General features: G+C 41.6%; 7 protein-coding genes across 7 annotated transcripts; 4 read left to right on the top strand and 3 right to left on the bottom strand.

Annotated features, from left to right (window-relative positions):
* Positions 1 to 1,164: 1,164 nt before the first annotated feature.
* Positions 1,165 to 4,340, bottom strand: IL334_004303 (uncharacterized protein; the record flags this gene model as incomplete). Its single annotated transcript, XM_062936022.1, has 13 exons — positions 1,165 to 1,448; positions 1,535 to 1,785; positions 1,843 to 1,928; positions 1,991 to 2,140; positions 2,200 to 2,330; positions 2,389 to 2,462; positions 2,529 to 2,852; positions 2,918 to 3,290; positions 3,362 to 3,494; positions 3,556 to 3,687; positions 3,749 to 3,795; positions 3,846 to 4,143; positions 4,206 to 4,340. The coding sequence occupies 13 exons, from the start codon at positions 4,338 to 4,340 to the stop codon at positions 1,165 to 1,167; spliced, it is 2,418 nt and encodes an 805-aa protein (XP_062792073.1).
* A 460-nt stretch (positions 4,341 to 4,800) lies between these two features.
* On the top strand, positions 4,801 to 5,317 carry IL334_004302 (uncharacterized protein; the record flags this gene model as incomplete). The annotated part of the gene is made up of 3 exons (XM_062936021.1): positions 4,801 to 4,803; positions 4,929 to 5,038; positions 5,212 to 5,317. The coding sequence occupies 3 exons, from the start codon at positions 4,801 to 4,803 to the stop codon at positions 5,315 to 5,317; spliced, it is 219 nt and encodes a 72-aa protein (XP_062792072.1).
* Positions 5,318 to 6,264: 947 nt separating this feature from the next.
* On the bottom strand, positions 6,265 to 7,344 carry IL334_004301 (60S ribosomal protein L37a; the record flags this gene model as incomplete). The annotated part of the gene is made up of 4 exons (XM_062936020.1): positions 6,265 to 6,411; positions 6,619 to 6,676; positions 6,804 to 6,874; positions 7,192 to 7,344. The coding sequence occupies 4 exons, from the start codon at positions 7,342 to 7,344 to the stop codon at positions 6,265 to 6,267; spliced, it is 429 nt and encodes a 142-aa protein (XP_062792071.1).
* A 606-nt stretch (positions 7,345 to 7,950) lies between these two features.
* On the top strand, positions 7,951 to 9,586 carry IL334_004300 (GTP cyclohydrolase I; the record flags this gene model as incomplete). Its single annotated transcript, XM_062936019.1, has 5 exons — positions 7,951 to 8,635; positions 8,734 to 9,038; positions 9,147 to 9,319; positions 9,379 to 9,481; positions 9,545 to 9,586. The coding sequence occupies 5 exons, from the start codon at positions 7,951 to 7,953 to the stop codon at positions 9,584 to 9,586; spliced, it is 1,308 nt and encodes a 435-aa protein (XP_062792070.1).
* Positions 9,587 to 10,405: 819 nt separating this feature from the next.
* IL334_004299 (uncharacterized protein) lies at positions 10,406 to 13,942 on the top strand (the record flags this gene model as incomplete). The annotated part of the gene is made up of 8 exons (XM_062936018.1): positions 10,406 to 10,486; positions 10,640 to 11,019; positions 11,112 to 11,159; positions 11,237 to 13,271; positions 13,350 to 13,418; positions 13,540 to 13,654; positions 13,727 to 13,821; positions 13,916 to 13,942. The coding sequence occupies 8 exons, from the start codon at positions 10,406 to 10,408 to the stop codon at positions 13,940 to 13,942; spliced, it is 2,850 nt and encodes a 949-aa protein (XP_062792069.1).
* Positions 13,943 to 14,343: 401 nt separating this feature from the next.
* On the bottom strand, positions 14,344 to 15,574 carry IL334_004298 (uncharacterized protein; the record flags this gene model as incomplete). The annotated part of the gene is made up of 3 exons (XM_062936017.1): positions 14,344 to 14,851; positions 14,935 to 14,960; positions 15,098 to 15,574. The coding sequence occupies 3 exons, from the start codon at positions 15,572 to 15,574 to the stop codon at positions 14,344 to 14,346; spliced, it is 1,011 nt and encodes a 336-aa protein (XP_062792068.1).
* A 633-nt stretch (positions 15,575 to 16,207) lies between these two features.
* Positions 16,208 to 18,717, top strand: IL334_004297 (uncharacterized protein; the record flags this gene model as incomplete). Its single annotated transcript, XM_062936016.1, has 7 exons — positions 16,208 to 16,287; positions 16,389 to 16,908; positions 17,010 to 17,150; positions 17,256 to 17,709; positions 17,853 to 18,308; positions 18,430 to 18,588; positions 18,662 to 18,717. The coding sequence occupies 7 exons, from the start codon at positions 16,208 to 16,210 to the stop codon at positions 18,715 to 18,717; spliced, it is 1,866 nt and encodes a 621-aa protein (XP_062792067.1).
* Between the last annotated feature and the right edge of the window lie 262 nt (positions 18,718 to 18,979).

The raw sequence follows: 18,979 nt of genomic DNA, 5'->3' as shown, positions 1-18,979 counted from the left end.
ATTGAGGTAGAAGAAAGTCTTGGTCTGAAGAGAGGAAATGAAGATGGAGATGAACAAGAGATAGGTGGGAATATGTCATCCATCATCTTGGTTTATATCTGAATTGTGATTGAGCTGTGGTCTGTGCGGCGGTTTGGGTCACCTTATGTCCTCGAATGAAATTTAGGTTGATGACCTGCGAATGCGAATGGGAATAGAGAAGGTTCAGCGGTATGATAAGGTTGAGTGAACAAGGTTGAGGAGTGATTCAAGTGGTGAGACATCGTTTCTCGTGTGATGACGATCCAAGGTATTGTATGGATAGGTGTACTTTTCTCACTCATTCGTGCTTGCACTTGAAGCTGAGTGAGTATATGAGCGAAAAGAAGCGTCAAAAAGACGCCTTTCGGGTGTCTTTCTTGTATTTGTTGAAATGTCTTCATGTTTATGATTGACCTGATTGGATTGAACTCATTGTAAACACGATTTCCTGGAATCCGTGATCTGGATAAGATAGATCGGAGGACATGCCGCTGCCATGTTGATTCACCCTATATTGAACCCCCGAAAGATGAGCTGGATTTGTCGTATGTAATGAAAATTGTATGAGAAACATTTGTACGTCATGTTGGCATTATAATGTTCTCCACACAGTCATTGCGAGGATAACAAAACTTGGCCCTTCACATCGTTGGTAAATTTATCGGATCGCTATGGGGCATCGATTAAAATGAACAAGTGAACGAGTGAACGAGTGTCAGGATTCAGGTTTTAGGGTTCCAGGGGGTTCCACTTTGATCCGGGAACGTTTCGTATCTCCATCCTCATGGTCGTTGCCGTCTTACTGTCGAATTCCAGTCTGGAATTCCCTGCATTCTGACTTGCAGACGAGTACAATATCCCATTCATCAAAATCACCATGTGTAGAACGTTATTCGGCGGAAGCGGAAATCCGGATCATCATAACTTGATGACATAGCGGATGCCTGCCAGCTTCGCTCAAATCCGAAGCGTGAGGCAGTTTCCATTCTCACAGGATTACAGTGGCCTTGGAATGGTGATGAAGAGCATGAAGACAGAGAAGTCTGTTCTTATTTTGGCGTGATAGCATTCAAGTTACCTGTACATGCAATGCTTTTGATAATACATACAACATCTGATGATACATACAAACAAACCATTCTTTTAATCCCAATCATCAATATCATCATTCATTAACCAGTCTTCCTCGTCTTTCGCTTTCGCATCTCTTCCTTCACCGTTTTCGGTGATGATCAAAGTATCGTCATCATCCCATGCTTGTGTAGAAGATATACTACCTAATCCATCATCACCACCTCCTGCCGTCGAGTCATATTCGTCTTGTTCAGGTTCATCTTTTGCTGTCAATTCTGCTATACCCCTTGAATCTGAAAAAGCGTTATATGGTGGCAAACTCAGTGGCTGAGCAGAAGAAGGTAAAAAGGGTTCTGAGTACGATCAGACTGTTAGCCCAGAGAATCATTTACCACTCACTCATACTTCCACCGAGTTCGACGTTGAAGGATACACTCACTCCTGCTTAAAGTCTGCAATTTTACCATCATAGGTACCAACTCTCCCGCCAGAACCCTCTTATTTACCATCCCTCCCCAAACACCTAATCCATCTTCCGAATCGTCACGGGAACCGCCGTCAGCGTATGTATCACTTGCCATAACACCTTTCTTCGTGATATATCCTGCTACATGATCCAATGCGGAAGTGTTATCTCGCTCAAGTCGAAACGATTCGAAGAATTGGGGTTTAGTGACTTTTTGTGATTTCCTATATTGTAAAGAACACATGAGCAACGAAGAAACAAGCGGTCCTCCGCTAACTTACCTTGGAACAGGACTTGGTAGCGCCATCAATGTCCCTCTGACTGTTAGATGCAGAGCGTAAGAGATTGCTTGTGTGCTGGATTGCCACTGAGAAAAGTCAGATGGAGGTCAGCTTGAGAACTACCTCACATTTCCCACAGCTGACTCACAATATCATCATCTGTTCTCATGATATCAGCAGCGCAGAGCTCGTCCAATCCGAGAGAGACCTGTTCAATCTCCTGACAATAATTAGGGAATGATTGATGAATCCAGAGAGCGAATGAAGAAGCATCAACAGGAATCGTAGGAATGAACGCCTAGAAGTCAGGGATCAGGTATTTTCCAATGAAAAGGGATCGTGGACGCAATAACTGACCTCCATTTGAACTAGAGATTTGCGCCTCTTGAACTCTCGTAAATGAGGTGGCAGTGGTTCGTCCGGCGGCAATCGTCGAATGCGCTGTAAGAGTTCCTCATCTTCATCCTCGATTTTAGGATCATCAAGGCCTGTTGTTAGAGTGCTTGATGAGCTTGGATTACAGTAGTTACTCGTCTCCGAGCTCACGTTTGTTATAGAACACTTTGCCAAGAGCATGAAACAGGTTCAATGACTGTTCTTTTCTCGTCACAGCGTCGAGTCTGACATTACAGATCAAGACATATCAGTGACGTTCTGCTGTCCCACTAGCTGAAGATGAGACTCACACAGCTCTCAGATCTTTACTGACATCCAATTTCGCTCCTTTACCACCTCTGCTTCCCTTTCCAGAACCTCTCTTTTTAGGCCCAAGTTCAATATCCGCATCTTCTTCTTCGCCATCCCGTATTTTGCGCTTTTTGCCCTTGACTTCTTTCCTTCCTTGACATAATAGCTGCAAAGAATTTATAGCTGATCTGAGATCTCCGTTTGATGAAAGAGCGATTAATTGCACAGTTGAATGCGAGGGTCTATTTACAGCTTTCGGAATAGCAGTTTGCAACACTCTCATTAGAGCTTTATTGAGAAAAGTTGGAGCGAGTGGTAAGAAGCTGGGTTAACCTCTTGTTAGCTATCTGACTACTCGACAAAAGAGAACAGTGGACCGATAGCTCACTCGATTTCCTGACACCACGGACCATCCCTTACATCTCTTCCTAAAACTTCCAGAGCTCCTTCCCTACCACCCCTTTCGCGTTCCATCCAACTTTCTTCTGCTCTTCCTCCTGATCCAGCATCACTATGCACTATCACCATTGGACAGCTGAGACTTGTAAAGGTTTGGCAAAAAGTGAGAAGCGAAGAATGGAATGATTCTCTTGTGGATTGATGCGAGAGGTTAGGTAAAGAAGTTAATAAGATCAATCTTGGTTTACTTGCTGTTAAAGAAGGTGAAGATTGAGTTGATGTCGATTGAGTGGACATGGATAATGAAGGAAACGAATGTCGAGAAATGAATGTATTGAATTTCGATATAGATGATTCCCTATCTATACGTTCGTTTGCGTTTTCCATCAGCTACCTGACAACATTGTGGACGGATTAATGAAATCGTACCTACCGATACCACCACCTAGACTCCATTCTTTAACACCTTCACCCCATTCCATAACTTCTACACCTAGACTCTCGCACAACAATCTCATCGTCGTTGTTTTACCCGTACCTGCAGGTCCAGTAAGGAACAGAATTCTCTATTTTCGGTATAATCAGGTTTCCAGCTAACGGTTTACGTCGAATTAGCATTTAACTCACTTTGTACTTTCTCAATTTATCTACATTAAATCCTCTTGGAGGCGGAGGAGAATCAAAGGGATATCCAAATAGTGATTCATGTAACCAATTTTTGACTTTTGTTATACGCGCTTTACCAGGTGCTAATTCATTCTGAATGCAAATCGAGGTCAGTGAGCTATACACAATCCACTTCAGCCTCGCCAAAGCTCACCTCATTATTGGGAGCATACAGCTCGGTCCACATTTGAGCCGTATCAGCTGAATCAAAGTATAAGCTGTGATCGTTATAACAATAAATACCAGCTCACCTTCGACTGAATCTGGCTGGAAGCGCCTTGCTTCTTCTTCGTCGTCATCATCGTCAATCACGATAATCTCCCTCTTCTTACCCTTCGGATCGCTCGACGGCGACTGTACAGATTTAGCTTTCACTCCTGGAGGGGGCGGTGGCATGAGTTTCCGATCTTCTTCAGCTCTTGATGTACTGGACGAGCTAGATGAGGCAGAAGTGGAGGTTGACGTTGACGAGGTTGGAGTGGAAGATTGTGATTGTACGGACGAAGTGACAGGTTTGGGAGTAGCTTTGAAGTTCAATGTAGGTTGGAACTATGTTCAGACGTATATAAGCTAATTGTTATGATGTATATCAGAAAACAGAGGGAACTTACAGAACTCATACTACTCATTTTCCTCGTTGGGGCAGAAGGAATCCCATTATTGATGGCGGAAGAAGAGCTCTTGGAGCTTGACGAACTCTTTTTGGGATTCTTTGATGAAGACGAAGATGAGGACGAAGATACCATCTTGCACCTTGACACTGTGATCGCTATCGGCGTGATGAACGTTAGCAAGGAAGTACCATGCTGTTACCTTTAACATACACAATTACGGACGAAGAGGCATTTCTGAATGATCGAATAAGAATAACCAGTCGCGCTTATGTCAACGTTTCGATTGAAATAGGATATCGGTGATTACCGCTAATTACAACTGCACTGTTCAAGCGTGTCATCATCCTTTTTGGGCTTTCTTGACCTTTTCGACGTGTCTCCAGTAACAATGTTGTTGACAGACAAGACCAAGTAACGAAAGAAAGAAAGGAATTGAACGACAACTCGCCACCTCTTCTTTTGCCAGTATTCAGGAAATTGCGATCAAATAGTCAAAGTACAACTCACTAAAAGTCATACCTCATTCACAGGCGTACACGAGAGGCATAATTGTCACGAGCAAGGTTTGAACCATTTTTGACAATCTGACATCATGGTACGTCTGCCTGACTTTCCTCATCTCGTTTCGCAATGATGTAAAGCAAACGTGTTCATGCTCTCTTGCTACGACTGCATGAGATCGAGTCTACGTCGAAATGATAGCTGATATCAATAATGTAGTCCGCATTATTCAATTTCCAATCTCTGCTCCTAGTCCTCCTTCTGCTGATATGTACGTGTACGTATATAAGAGGTACTGCACCTGGATTAGTGGATCGAAATAGAGAAGGGTGAGTTCATATGTGATCTTGTCATATGGCTTCCTGCGAGGGGGGTATGGTCCAGCGACATGGGGTTTGCTTCTTGATCTACTCCTTCTCGCTGTGGAAGCAAATCATATTCAAGGTCCCACTTCCCTTTCATGATGAACCTCAGTCACTGACGGCGCTGCTATCCAATACAGATTCCTTGGCATGTTCTTCAAATGCGCCCGAATAGGTGAAAGGCTATCGCCTTACGTCTCATTGGCTTGTATAGCAATGGCAATAACGATAATGGTTGGATCATGATCACGGTTATGATGAATGTCATAACTCCTTCAAGTCCAAATTCAAGTTCAAGTCCAAGTCCAAATTCAATTCGAATAAGAAGACCAAGCCGTGAAAGGCTGAATTATATGTACCATAAGCTGAAACTTCATACCTTTCCACATAGATAGAAAAAGCGAGAGAGATAAGGAGATATATGAATTCTCCTCTTCTAGGTAAAGATCGAAAATTCGTGATAAACAACCTGGATTTCATGCATGTATTCTATACACACCAGTATTGGCATTTGCAGCATTCTTGTATCTTCAGCATTCACACATATTCAATCGACTCCTGCATCTCTAGTTTGCTTTTCCGATTATACGTAAATTACTGATGTATAGGGAGATCAGTATCTACTGAATTTTTATTCGAATTACCTCGCCAAAAACTGACATGACTCTCTGTTGTGTAGCCGAGTATACTATGTGAACAGAATATCAGACCATGTCAGTGTATCCTTTCGAAACACAGGCCGCATAATCGGTAAATGCAATACACATATCTTCATCGTGTTCGAACGTGATGAATGGACAGACAAGAAAGAGCGTTGTGAGGAAAGAACAGGGAAGTAGGTGTAAATTCGTTCCTCCAGTCAAGCAAGAGAAGAGTATCGGATGACACCTGGAGTCATTGTGCAGCAGTAAGCTTGCCATGCGATATGTCAATCAGACAGATATGTCTATCAAAGAGCAAATCTGACAAACGTTCAAGAATCGAATGAATGGATGGATGATACTTGATACCTCCAATCTGATATTGTTGTGCAGATCATTGGTACGAATCATTGAGCGTGCTATCCCAAATCCGCGATATTCAGTCGGCTATGCAATACATCTCAATCTTCCCATTCTGAGGCGATCACCTCTCCTATAGAAAAAAAAAGGTTCCAATTTCGTATGATATCAAAATCAAATAAATTTCCCTCTCTATGAGTCGGCAACTTCTCTTAATCGTCTGATGGTTGATCGTACGGTAGCAGCGGAAGGAGTACCGAAGGTGTAAGCACCTCCAGCGTATTGCTTGTTGCATCCTTTACACTTCCAGATACCGACAGCGGTTCTCTTGACGGCGTTCTTCAAGATCAGAAACGAAAAATCGAGTTCAAGCGATAGCGAGGAATGTTGAGTGAGAGATGTAGTGATGTAGTGATGAAGATGTTGTAAAGTTGCAATATGATTGGAATGATGGAATTGAAGAAAATCAAGAGATAGATAGAAATCACATTTCATCAGCTTTCACTTCTCTTCCTCTATGACTTAATGTCCAACTGGTAAACCCACCTTTCCGCATGAAGGACAAGCGTATCGAGCGTGTTGAGTGATTTCCATCTTCTTGACGCTATAGAAAACGAACACAGATTATCAGCTTTTATTCTCACAACAACCCTCACAGCGACGATTGACGGATACAGATAGAGATCGATGACCGTGTATACCTGACCTGTCATAATAGAAAAACAACTCACGTCTTCCTCAAAGAGGCACCATAACGAGTACCGTATTTACCGGTGACACCGACCTTCTTTGTTCGTTTGGTCTATTCATGAATGAAACATTAGTAAAGTTTGTATGGAGTGTATGCGGTGATGATAGGCATAGGTATGGGTTTCAGCAAGAGCATTGATTATCTTGACGGTATGAGCGGAACGAAACGGTTTGTTGATAAACAGTGGATATGTCGATAGGGTTCTTTCCGCAATATTCCATTATCACGATATCACATGGCAGTGCTTCCTCTCCTTCGTGTATGTCCTCATCGGTGGATGAATTATATCCCTTACATCCCATTCCTCTCCAGCGTCGTAGTCGATTCTCGTCTCAAGTGCAGTCCTGATATGTCTTCGTGTTCCTCACATTCCCATCCCACCAGAGGCCATCCATGATTCCAGCTCCAGCATCCCCATCCAACAGGCATATTCCGTCGTCTGAAGATTTTTCCTTGCTATTGTGTCGGAACGCTCCCATACCTATACCTATGCCATGTCGATTTGGACTATCACTCACCATTTTTAAGATGTTTTTTTTCTACTTGAAGGATGAAGAAAAAGAACAGAAGCTTTTACAAAAGTTGTTCAAATTGATTAATTACCTCGAAGTTTGCGTGGAGATGCAGTACGCTGAGAGAGTGACAGTGGAGAGGGTGGAATCCTGGGTAACACTGTACGGTGAGACAGGCAAAAGCCAGTGAGTGAGAGAGCCCAGGGTGTTGTTGGGGGTGGTGGATTCCGCGCTACGGTGGAAAAGATACAGGAGGTGGACTGAGGTGTGGCACTTCAACAACCTTTCATCTGCCTATAGGAGATATCCCCTTGTAAAAACTTAACTCCGATACTGTCGACACTCTTTACACTTTAGAATCCCTTTGTCACGTTTTTATCCGGGATGAATACCATTCAGCCTGATATCATTCTCATCTTTTCAGTCCTATTATCATGCACATGCAATCGATTCGATAAAGTGTGATGGCATCACCCCTGTTCCACCACATCTTAGTGCCCTTTGAGCCCATGTCCGAAGATCCGAGCATGGTCAGTCAGCGAGTAACGCCGTTCATATACTCACTTAGCTTGTTTCTATTGTTTACATTCCTAGACGAACAATCACAACATAACAATGTCATCAACTGAAATACCCACGTCGCCTCGTAAATCTTCTGCCCCTGCTCCCGTTCCAGCTCCAACATCATCTCGACCTATTCCCACTGCCAATTTGAACAACCTTTCTTTATTGTCCGAATCTTCAACTGGATCTTGGGAAAGAGGTAGAATGCACGGTAATGCAAGATCACCACCTACTCAAACATCTACTCTAAGTGCTGGATTACCAGGCGCTCCAGGTTCATCGAATCCAAACCCAAATTCAACTTCAGGTTCTGCTACTAAACCATGGCCTGCCAATCAAGGGTTAAGTAGTCCAGTTCCGTCGACCGGAAGAGTCAGCTTTCAGAAACAAGTACAACCACCAAATTACGCTCGTACACCAAGAGAAGGTTATGGATTTAGACCCACATCAGGATCAACAACTCCAACTCACTCACAAGCAAGTTCTCATCAAAGTAATCTCGCGTATCCTTTCCCCACTTCAGGTGGTCAACAATATGGTTATAGTCAAAGAGATAGAGATGACGATGATGGTGATCACAGGCCTGACGGTAAGACCATGGAGGAGCTAAGAAGTGAAGTGAGAGAAGAATTAGATCAACAAGGTTTGATAGAAGCTGCCAGAGGTGTAGTAGCTACTCAAGCTGGAAGTGAAGAAGGTAGAGGTATCGCCGATGAGGAAGGACTAGGGTGGCCCGGTGAGTCCATCTAGTCAAGCTAGATTTCCCATTGAACAAGTGCTTCTGTCTTTCCAAACAATACAATCCGCTGACGCCATTCTGATTACCCGACTCAGCCAAATCAACCCATTTACGACTACATTCTTCACCGGCAGAAAAGACAGCCAATCTTCAATTACTTTCAAGTGCCATCAGAACAGTATTAGAATGTATAGGAGAAGATCCTGATCGAGAGGGTCTGCAAAGGACCCCCGAAAGATACGCGAAAGCTTTAATGTGGATGACGAAAGGTTACGAGGAAAGATTAGTCGATGTCATAAATGATGCTGTTTTCGCTGAAGATCATGATGAAATGGTTATCGTCAGAGATATCGAGGTTTTCAGTTTATGTGAACATCACATGGTACCCTTCACGGGTAAAGTGAGTGAGAATCCCTCATGTTCAAGGAGATGACAATATCATTACTTCATCATGGTCATTTGACCAAGGGACGCTGTAGTTTTGCTAACATGACGATTACGATTGTAGATATCGATCGGATATATACCAAACAAACTCGTATTGGGATTATCCAAATTAGCTAGAATAGCCGAAACCTTTTCAAGAAGATTGCAAGTCCAAGAACGTTTAACTAAACAAGTCGCTTTGGCTGTCGAAGAAGCTATAAGACCCAGAGGTGTTGCAGTGGTCATGGAAGCTTCGTGAGTTTACTCTTCTATAATAGGCTGGACATCATGACTAATCATATGCTCGATGATAGACATATGTGCATGTCGATGCGGGGTGTACAAAAACCAGGAGCGACAACTGTCACTAGTACAATGTTGGGTTGTTTTAGATCACAACAAAAGACAAGGGAAGAGGTGAGTAACCTTCTTGTTAACGATAAATGGGACATTTGCTAATCATTTGCTGTCTTACAACAGTTCCTCACTCTTATCAGAACACCAAGTGTGACTCATCGTTAAATACGATCTCCATGACTCTTGCCTCTCACCCCGTCTCATCTCATCTCACTCAGATTCAACATCATGTAATATTACTACTCATCTTTTTAGGCATTCATCTGTATTATCCTCTCATTATGTCTCGTCTCTCCTTGTCCTTCAGCTTAGCGTGTTATCAGATGAAAACAATCCTATACATACATATATAAAGTAGAAGAAGTGAAATTATGAAGAAGGATGTATGATATTCAAATGAATGATAGAAAGCGCCTAAAGATAACTTACATAATAGGCGCCGGGTATTGACCCATGAGGTGGTATTACCGGATTTCACTCACCATTTCGATCATGTGGAGGTTCACTGTAGTAGTAGTGGTAGTACAGTTGTTACGTGTCGATAGCCGCCTCATGAGATCCTCCCACTTTACTGCTAGACATCTCTACATCTGTCCATCTCAATCTCATCGTGTTGAGAACTTTCAGATTGACTTTAGCCGCTTACTGTATTCAATGCTCAGCAGAGGTATAATCAGATATCCTCTTGTCAAACAATTGAAATTTAGTAAACTTTCTCTTTCAACAACAACAACACCTATCAGAAACCTTTCTTTGAGTGCTCAAATCGGTTCGAGGACTTCTGTAAGTTATCATCGACTCGTTGATTACTTACGACAGAATGCAAGCTGAACATCATTCGTATGAGCTTAGATACTTCCATCCCAATCCCAACACCAGTCTTTCAGACGAGATAGCAATTCGATAAGTCGAGAAAGGGGACGAAATCACATAGCCAGAAGAAACCTTTGCCTCTGCACACATTCTCATATTGACGATAGTATAATGTCAAACGCTATTCCAGGAGGAGCTACATCTGCTCCAGAGCAAGAAGGTCACAGACTCCCTACCAATGTTTATCCCAGTGTAAGTCGTCCTCCTCTCTTCGTTCCATCCCCAAAGATCAAGGAAATAGGGTGATCGTGTACATTTCTTCTTGAACATGCAAGGACTGGTGACATCAATATTTTATCGATCCGTACTTTCTGTTGCTAACGAAAAAACGGATCCTCATTCTAGTTATATGAGATCGCCGTTAAAACCGACTTGATAGCTTCCCCACCTACTTTCTCCGGAGAAGCATTCATTCATATTGATATCAATGAAGATTCACCTTCGATTTCATTCCACTTACATGATACACTCACCGTTACTCACTTAGCCATTTCGTCTTCTGATTTGAAAACCACTTCAAACCTCACTCTTCCCCTCTCATCATTGAAACATAACAAAGAGAACGATGTCGCAACTCTAGATTTATCAAGCTTACCAGGAGGTGGATTGAAACAAGGTCAAAAATCAACGAAACTTTTCGTTAGGTTTGAAGCTGAATTGAAATCTGCAATGCACGGTTACTATAGAAGTGAAGGTGATTCTGATGAGAATGGGAAAAAACCAATGTAAGCTATTTTTTTCGTTTTTTTACTTGTCTCAAAAGCGTCGCGTCGGAACAGCGAAGCACAGATACTCAACTACCTTCTCACTCAAATAGTTACGGTCTCACTCAATTCGAAGCCACTGAAGCGAGAAAGGCTTTCCCGTGAGTGCCGCTTCCTATCGTTCAGGAGGAAAGAGTACATTCTTCGATCACCACGGGCTAAATTCAATATCTTACAGGTGCTGGGACGAACCTCTTGTAAAATCCAAATTCTCCATTTCCATGATCGCTCGAGAGAAGAACACCTCACTCAGTAACATGCCGCAAATCTCAGAGAAGCCTTGGAAAGCACCCTCAAACGCTTCCATTGATAATGTCTTCAACGACAACTATGAACTTGGTTCTCTGCTTGGCGGCTCTGTCTCCGTCGGCAAGACCGAGGGAAAGACCGAAGGACAAACCGAAGGTAAAACAGAGGGAAAGACCGAGTCCAGCGAGCAAGGATGGAAGATCACCAAATACGAAACATCTCCACTCATGTCTACCTATCTTGTGGCCTATGCTTCTGGAGAGTTCGTTTCTCTTGAATCCGCTCATCACTCCAAACTCACTGGTAAAACAGTGCCACTCAAGATCTACGCAACCAAGGATCAAATCAAACAAGCTCAATTCGCTTTGGACATCAAGAAATGGGCTTTACCAGTTTACGAGGAGATTTTCGATATCCCTTACGCTCTGCCAAAACTGGACACTTTAGTCGCTCATGATTTCGATGCTGGTGCTATGGAGAATTGGGGTTTGATCACCGGTCGTACTACTGCTTATCTTTATGATCCCGAGAAATCTCCTCTTTCCGCTAAGAAACGAGTTGCCGTAGTTCAATGTCACGAGCTTGCTCACATGTGGTTCGGTGATATTGTCACTATGAAATGGTGGGATAACCTCTGGTTGAACGAAGCTTTCGCTACTCTGATGGGAGAATTAGTGATCTTGGATAGAATTTGGCCTGAATGGAAACCTAGATCTGAATTCCTCAAAACTCATTTACAAAGTGCACTTGATCTTGATTCACAGAGATCCTCCCATCCGATCGAAGTTGATTGTCCCGATTCCAACCAAATCGCCCAAATCTTCGATGCTATCTCATACTCCAAAGGCGCTTCAGTACTCCGGATGTTGGCTAGTGTAGTTGGTGAACCAACTTTCCTCAAAGGTGTCTCAATTTACCTCAAAAAACACATTTACGGTAATGCTGAAACTAAAGATCTTTGGGCTGGGATTTCCGAAGCTTCAGGTTTAGACGTAGCTAAAATCATGGCCAATTGGACTTTGAAAGTTGGGTTCCCAGTTATTAAGGTAGAAGAAACTGGCGATGGAAAAATCAAGGTCACTCAAAATCGATTCTTATCAACTGGTGATGTCAAACCTGAAGAAGACGAAACACTTTGGTATGTTCCATTGGAAGTTGCTACTTTGAACAATGGTAAAGTCGATGTAGATCACAAAGCCACTCTTCAAGAACGATCTGCGACATACGATTTGAAAGGAAACGATTCATTCAAGCTGAACGCTCAAACAGTTGGTGTTTACAGAGTCTCATACGAACCTGAACGACTCGTCAAATTAGGTAAAGAAGCATCTAAATATACGATTGAAGATCGAGTAGGACTCCTTTCAGATGCAGCTACGCTCGCTCGAGCTGGATATGCCAAAACATCAGGATCATTAAGTCTGATCAACGAAATCGCTAAAGGAGGTGAAGAGGAATATTTACCTTGGTCACAAATCGGTTCTGCTTTATCAAGATTATCAGGTGCATGGTGGGAACAACCTGAATCAACAAGAAAAGCATTCGATAAGTTCAGAATCGATCTGTTCAAACCATTGATCGGAAAATTAGGATATGAAGATAAGAAAGATGAGTTACCTGAAATCAAAGAATTGAGAGAATTAGTCATTGGTTCAACTGCTATTTCAGGTGACGAAGAGGTGTTGAAGGAGATTAAAGACAGGTTCCAGCCTTTCTTAGAATCAAATGACGATTCCAAGATAGCGCCAGATCTTCAAAGATCAATATTCAGAATGGCGGTTGAACATGGTACCGCAAAAGAATATGAGAAGATGCTACAAGTCTACAACAAACCACCCAACCCGTCGACTAAAGTTGATGCAATGTACGCTCTATGTTCACCTAGAGATCCAACTTCGTTAGACAGAACTTTCAGAATGTTGAGCGATGGGAGTGTCAAAGACCAAGATTTATACATCTTCTTCGTGAGTAATGCTACATTCTCGTAGTATTTCACATTGATCACATGCTAAGCCGGGCTGACATGAATCTTCCTCTTCTAGTTTGGTCTTTCTGCTAACAAGTACGCTCGACGAGGTCTTGCTGAATACTTCATTCGAGAATACGATTCTGTATGTGTTATTCATCTCCACACCAATTTGCTCAGAACCTTACAATGTTGCTCGTCGACATTATCAAAGAAAAGACACTTCTCAAGAAACATCACAGAGACTTTGCTGACACTGAAATCAGCTCATGAAACGTTATCCCGATGGCTATGGCGTCAACTATCTCGTCAAAGGCGCTTTTGCATCTTTGTCATCCCATGAAGATTTCAAGATGGTCAAGGACTTTTTCAAGGACAAAGGTGAGTCTGGTCGCGTTGTGTATACGCCAAAGATGCCATGACTTATGTCTACTACCTAATGACCCAACGTAGACATCCGAAAATACAAGTCTGCTGTTGCGCAAACATTGGATTCCATCCAAGCGGCTGCTGATTGGGTTGACAGAGATTCTCAAGATATTGAAGAGGTACGTTTATCCCCAAAATCTCCCTTTACAGTTCCCATTTCGACGCTTGTAGAATATTCGCTGATAATCATTTTCTTCAATGTCAATGATGCAGTGGCTTAAAGAACATAAATACCTTTGAGTATGAGTTCAAATATCGATCGTCTGGTTTTCGGTAACTTTGGTAATAAGTGTAATTGAAAATTTAGTATCAAGTAAAGAAGGGAAAAGAAGAGAAAAAGACATAGGTTCATATAGTCATTATTTATAATTATGTCTATCAATATTCATGTCAATGAAGCTCCTAAGGTCTAACTATTTGACCTTTCACTTCATATTGCTGGAAAAATACGTAGTACCTGTTTCGCGTCATTAGGCACAGTCTCTAAGTGTGTTTGCATTGATCGGATTTATGGAGCAGGACAGACAAACTGTTTATCGTTACAATCACAATTTCTTCCACATGATTCCCCAGTTTTGACAATTCCATTCTTGCTTTTTTTCGTTGATAACACACCAAGTCGGTATCGTATCTCCAAGTTATCAGACATTATGTTGCCAACCTAACAGTTTGTTCGCCTTTGTGCAATCCCAAAAACCATTCCTCTTGTTGTCGATCCACCAATCATGATCTATTTGACCTATTCTACCATTCCACCTTTTATCCATATCCAGTAAATCCAAAGTGTTCAATTCAGATTCACATCCAGATTCGGATTCACCTTGACTTTGACCTTGACTTTGACCTTGTTGATTTTTACGGTTATCGTTCTTGTCACTATTATTATGATTTGATTCTTCTGATATACCTCGTTTCCAAGCTATCTCAGGAGCGACGATATTAAAAGGTTCATGACCTTGCCAACCTTCGGAAGTTATTCCTTGTAAACAAGCTTGTGCGGCTGATAAAGATGATGTCCATGCCCATAATTCAACGTATCTTGCATATTTCTCTGCTTCGGATAAAGTAGGAAGGACATGATGGAATCTCAAGGAAGCTATTCGAACGGGGAATAATCGACATATAACTGTCGCTTGCATTTCGCATATCCTACAGAAAGTTTCAATTGGTAAGCGAAAGTAAACGTGACTCGCTCGACCCATCCAGGATATCCGACGAAAAGCTCAACTCACACCTTTGATAGACCATAGGGATCTTCCTACCAATGGCGGTTTGTGAACACTTAATCAGCACACGAAACTCATTTTCTGAACCAACTAGGATCTGGTTGATTGATCGATTGAATCGGATAATTGAATAAGTGAGTGATTGATTGATTTTCCAAATTTTACTCACAGTATGACTAGGTTCATCTTCGGTGATAGGTACTTTATCGAATATTTGTTTATCTTTTCTGGTATATGATAATCCAGTAAAATTAACAGAAGAAGCTTGAGTTATCCTTTGAATACCATTTTCAGCTGCTGTATATAAAACGTTGAAAGAAGCATTAACATTTGAATTATGTGTGAATCTTGCATCAAATTTTAACGGATCTGGAATCGCAGCCAAATGAATTACACCGTTGATTGATCCTTTATATTGATTGAATAGATCTTTAACGTCTTCAATAGATGTTAATTCTATTATATGTTGTTTTAGACGTTCTGATGTTCCCGATGATATATCTGGGTAAATCGATGATAATTCTGATAATGTTTTTTCTGTTAATGGGATTCTGTCCACTGCTATTACATCATGTCCCTGTTCTAATAGATAACCCAAAACGTAACTACCTACAACACCGGATGAACCTGTCAATAGGATTTGCATGATTCTTTGGAAAAAATGAAGGATGGTCTAGGGCTCCCGTGAATCTGTGATATTTATCTATAGGGTATGATACGTGAGATGATTGAGTGACACAACTGTTCTTTTCCCCCCAAAGCGATACACATACATATATATATATATATATCATATACGCTCCTCGTCGCTCTTCTGTCCTCGCATGAACAGACAACGATGATCCCAGCATTTAAGCGATTGCCGCTGAACATTTAAATGTCCGGTGTAATTCGGGCCGAATTCCCAAATTTACAGTGGAATCAAACTCCGGATATTTCGGTTAAATTGGGAACCATTCCCGCAGTAACTCGTAGAACCATCATGCACTAAAAAACACGAGTAATAGGCAGCAACGACGAGTGACATGCGAGAAGACCATGTTGCACATGACTCAAATATGGTATTGGACCAGGGATCATAATGGACCAAGGGACGAGGGACGAGGGGAGAACATTAGCGATGACAATATGAGCTCAATGCGGAGCGAGAAGATCAATGACCTAATGATCTAATGTACAATTGCAACTTTTTCCACCATTCATTCACTTTCGACCTGACGACTAATAATCAACAAACAAACTACAATCAATACAAGTTACTGACTCCCACCTCGGAATCATGGCGGCTAAAGCATCAATACCCATTTGGAATGATCTAAATCAGATTTATCCTTCTTCTTCTTCTGTCAAACGAGAACGGTAAGTCCTAAATGTTCTCAAGGGCTTCTTGACAGTTTGGTCGTGTCATGATACCAATGCGGGATTACTGATTTGTTCCTGATGGGTTTACGACGACATAGTCTGAGATGGTCGAAACTAATCAACAAATTCGAATTGACTTATGGGTCAAAACCGAAATATATAATTAGAGCTCCGGGAAGAGTTAACATCTTAGGTGAACATATTGATTATTCGCTTTTCCCAGTGTTACCTGCTGCGATAGAACAAGATATACTAGTTGCTTTACGTCCGACCTCACCAATAAAAAGCTCTTCATTCTCAGCCTCTTCATCTTCAGCATCATCATCCTCATCGTCTTCTTCGTCGGTAAATCCCGTAATTCACTTATCAAACGTCTCCGATAAATATCATTCTTCAACGTTTACTTTGACCCATGATCCATCAAAGGGATGTGATAGAGGTTGGAACGTGGATTTGGATTCAGCGAAAGGATGGGATAAATACGTCAGGTTTGCTATTCTAGAATCTTTAGCCGAGTTATATCCAAATGGCTGGGCTAAAGGGAATGGAAAGGGGATTGGACCAAATAGTATGGATATTATGATTGACGGGAATGTACCACCTGGATCTGGACTCAGTGTAAGTCTGTCTCCTTTCACTGATCTGTATGGCTTGTAAGATTTTGTCAGTCCATGTTTGTGTGTGAAACCTGATTTAACGATTGCGTGCACTCTCCGTAGTCATCGGCAGCAATGGTAGTGGCTTCGGTCCTCACATTTATAATATCTAATAACCTTGAAAAAGGTAAAACGAAAGAAGATGTTATAAATTTATCTATAGCCAGTGAACACCGTATGGGATTAAGAACAGGTGGAATGGACGTGAGTGAATCTTGTTTTGTTCTCCTTGACTCTTACTTTTTATCGTGACAAGTGAAACGAAAGTACTGATCAGAAATGTTGAATTTCTTTTCATATCGAAAATAGCAATCAGCTTCAGTCCTTTCAATACCTCATTCTCTACTTCACCTTGAATTTCATCCAAGATTGCTTCCGACTCCTTTACCTTTGCCCCCTTCTTTAGCGGTTGTAATAACGAATTCACTCGCTCCTCATTCTTTGACTGACTCGGCACCTGAACATTACAATTTAAGGGTAGTAGAGGTATTATGTGCTACGAGGATATTACTTCATCGTTGGGGACTGAGTGGCAAGGCTGGTAAAAAAAGGATATGGTTGAGGGAAGCTTTGGATTTATGGTCAGGAGGAAAACAAGGAAGAAACCTCAATTCACAACTTGATTATAGGAAGTTATTAGTGGATACCTTGGACGAAATTAAGTTTTTGAGAAGAGAAAATGGTTGGACTGAAGGTGAAATGATTCAAAGTTCAGGATTGAGTAAACAAGATTTTGACGATGTTTATTTACATTATTTAAAAAGTGAGTGCAATCTACTTTCACACCATATCAGTTTTTTTTTTTTCTTTTTGGTTGCATCGCAAGGAAAGAAGGGATGGACAGAGATATGCCAAAGTCGAAGTTGGTATCACACGCTAAACAATTTCCATCTCTCACTTGATTAGTTCGAACCGATAGATTTCATCTATACGAAAGACTTTATCATACTTTGACTGAATCAATAAGAGTATATGATTTCGCTCAAACATGTCGTAACATCGCTTCTTCCTCATCGGGGTCTTCCTCCTTTTCCTCTACACCAACGTGTACCAAATCGCTCTTGTATGAAAACGGAATGAGGAATCACGTCAATGGTTCATGTCATGATCATAACGAAACCAACAAACACACTAACGGATCAACGAAGATGAATGGCTGTTCAAGTCCATTCACTACATATGTAAACGGGTCGCCTGCAAAAATAAACGCTGATTCGTACGATCCCCAATTCACAAGGTTGGGTGAATTGTTAAATCAAAGTCATGATTGTATGAGAGATATATATAAATGTACACATCCTTTCGTAGATGAGTTACAAAGTAATTCTTTACGAAAAGGAGCTTTGGGAAGTCGCATGACTGGTGAGTCACTGGAACTGGATTTGTTCCACAAGATCACGCACCACAATAATCATCGCCAAGCCCCAAAAGTGTTCGAGCTAATTTGGCCTCTTGATTGAATTGAAATGTCCGAACCGATTAGGTGGAGGATGGGGTGGATCAGTCATTTCACTCATACCAATTCAACAAGTCGATACGTTTCTACAAGAGATAAGGAACTCGTATCAACCGTATAAAGATATAAGCGATGATGAATTTGCAAAAGCTGCTTTCGCTACTTTGCCAGGACAAGGTGCAGGAGGTGAGTATATAATCCTTGTTATTCTGGAGATACACTTAGTAGTCTGGGAAGCTTATACCTCGAACAAATGTAGTCTATGTGATCGATGAATATCAGAATGAATTTACGGAGCGAATGAGTCAATGTTGAAGTAGTCGAATAAAACGATCAGACAACTATTCCAGACATGAGAGTGTCTCACTGTCATAGCACATAATGGAATTCATGTAATTATACTATGTTTGTACAATGTACATCATTTCAGATATCCAATTCGAAGAGCCATGCACTATGATGATACATGTACTAATGGAAGAGGCCGTCCTGCACTTCGACGGCGAATCATCGATCGATTGATTTCTTACGTTGTTTTGTAAGAATTAGCCTTTAACAGTAACGCCCTTCTTCATCT

Source organism: Kwoniella shivajii, chromosome 5, assembly GCF_035658355.1.
Source record: "Kwoniella shivajii chromosome 5, complete sequence".
NCBI lineage: Eukaryota > Fungi > Basidiomycota > Tremellomycetes > Tremellales > Cryptococcaceae > Kwoniella > Kwoniella shivajii.
Note: the sequence above shows the minus strand (reverse complement) of the source record. Positions and strands in the feature narration are given on the sequence as shown.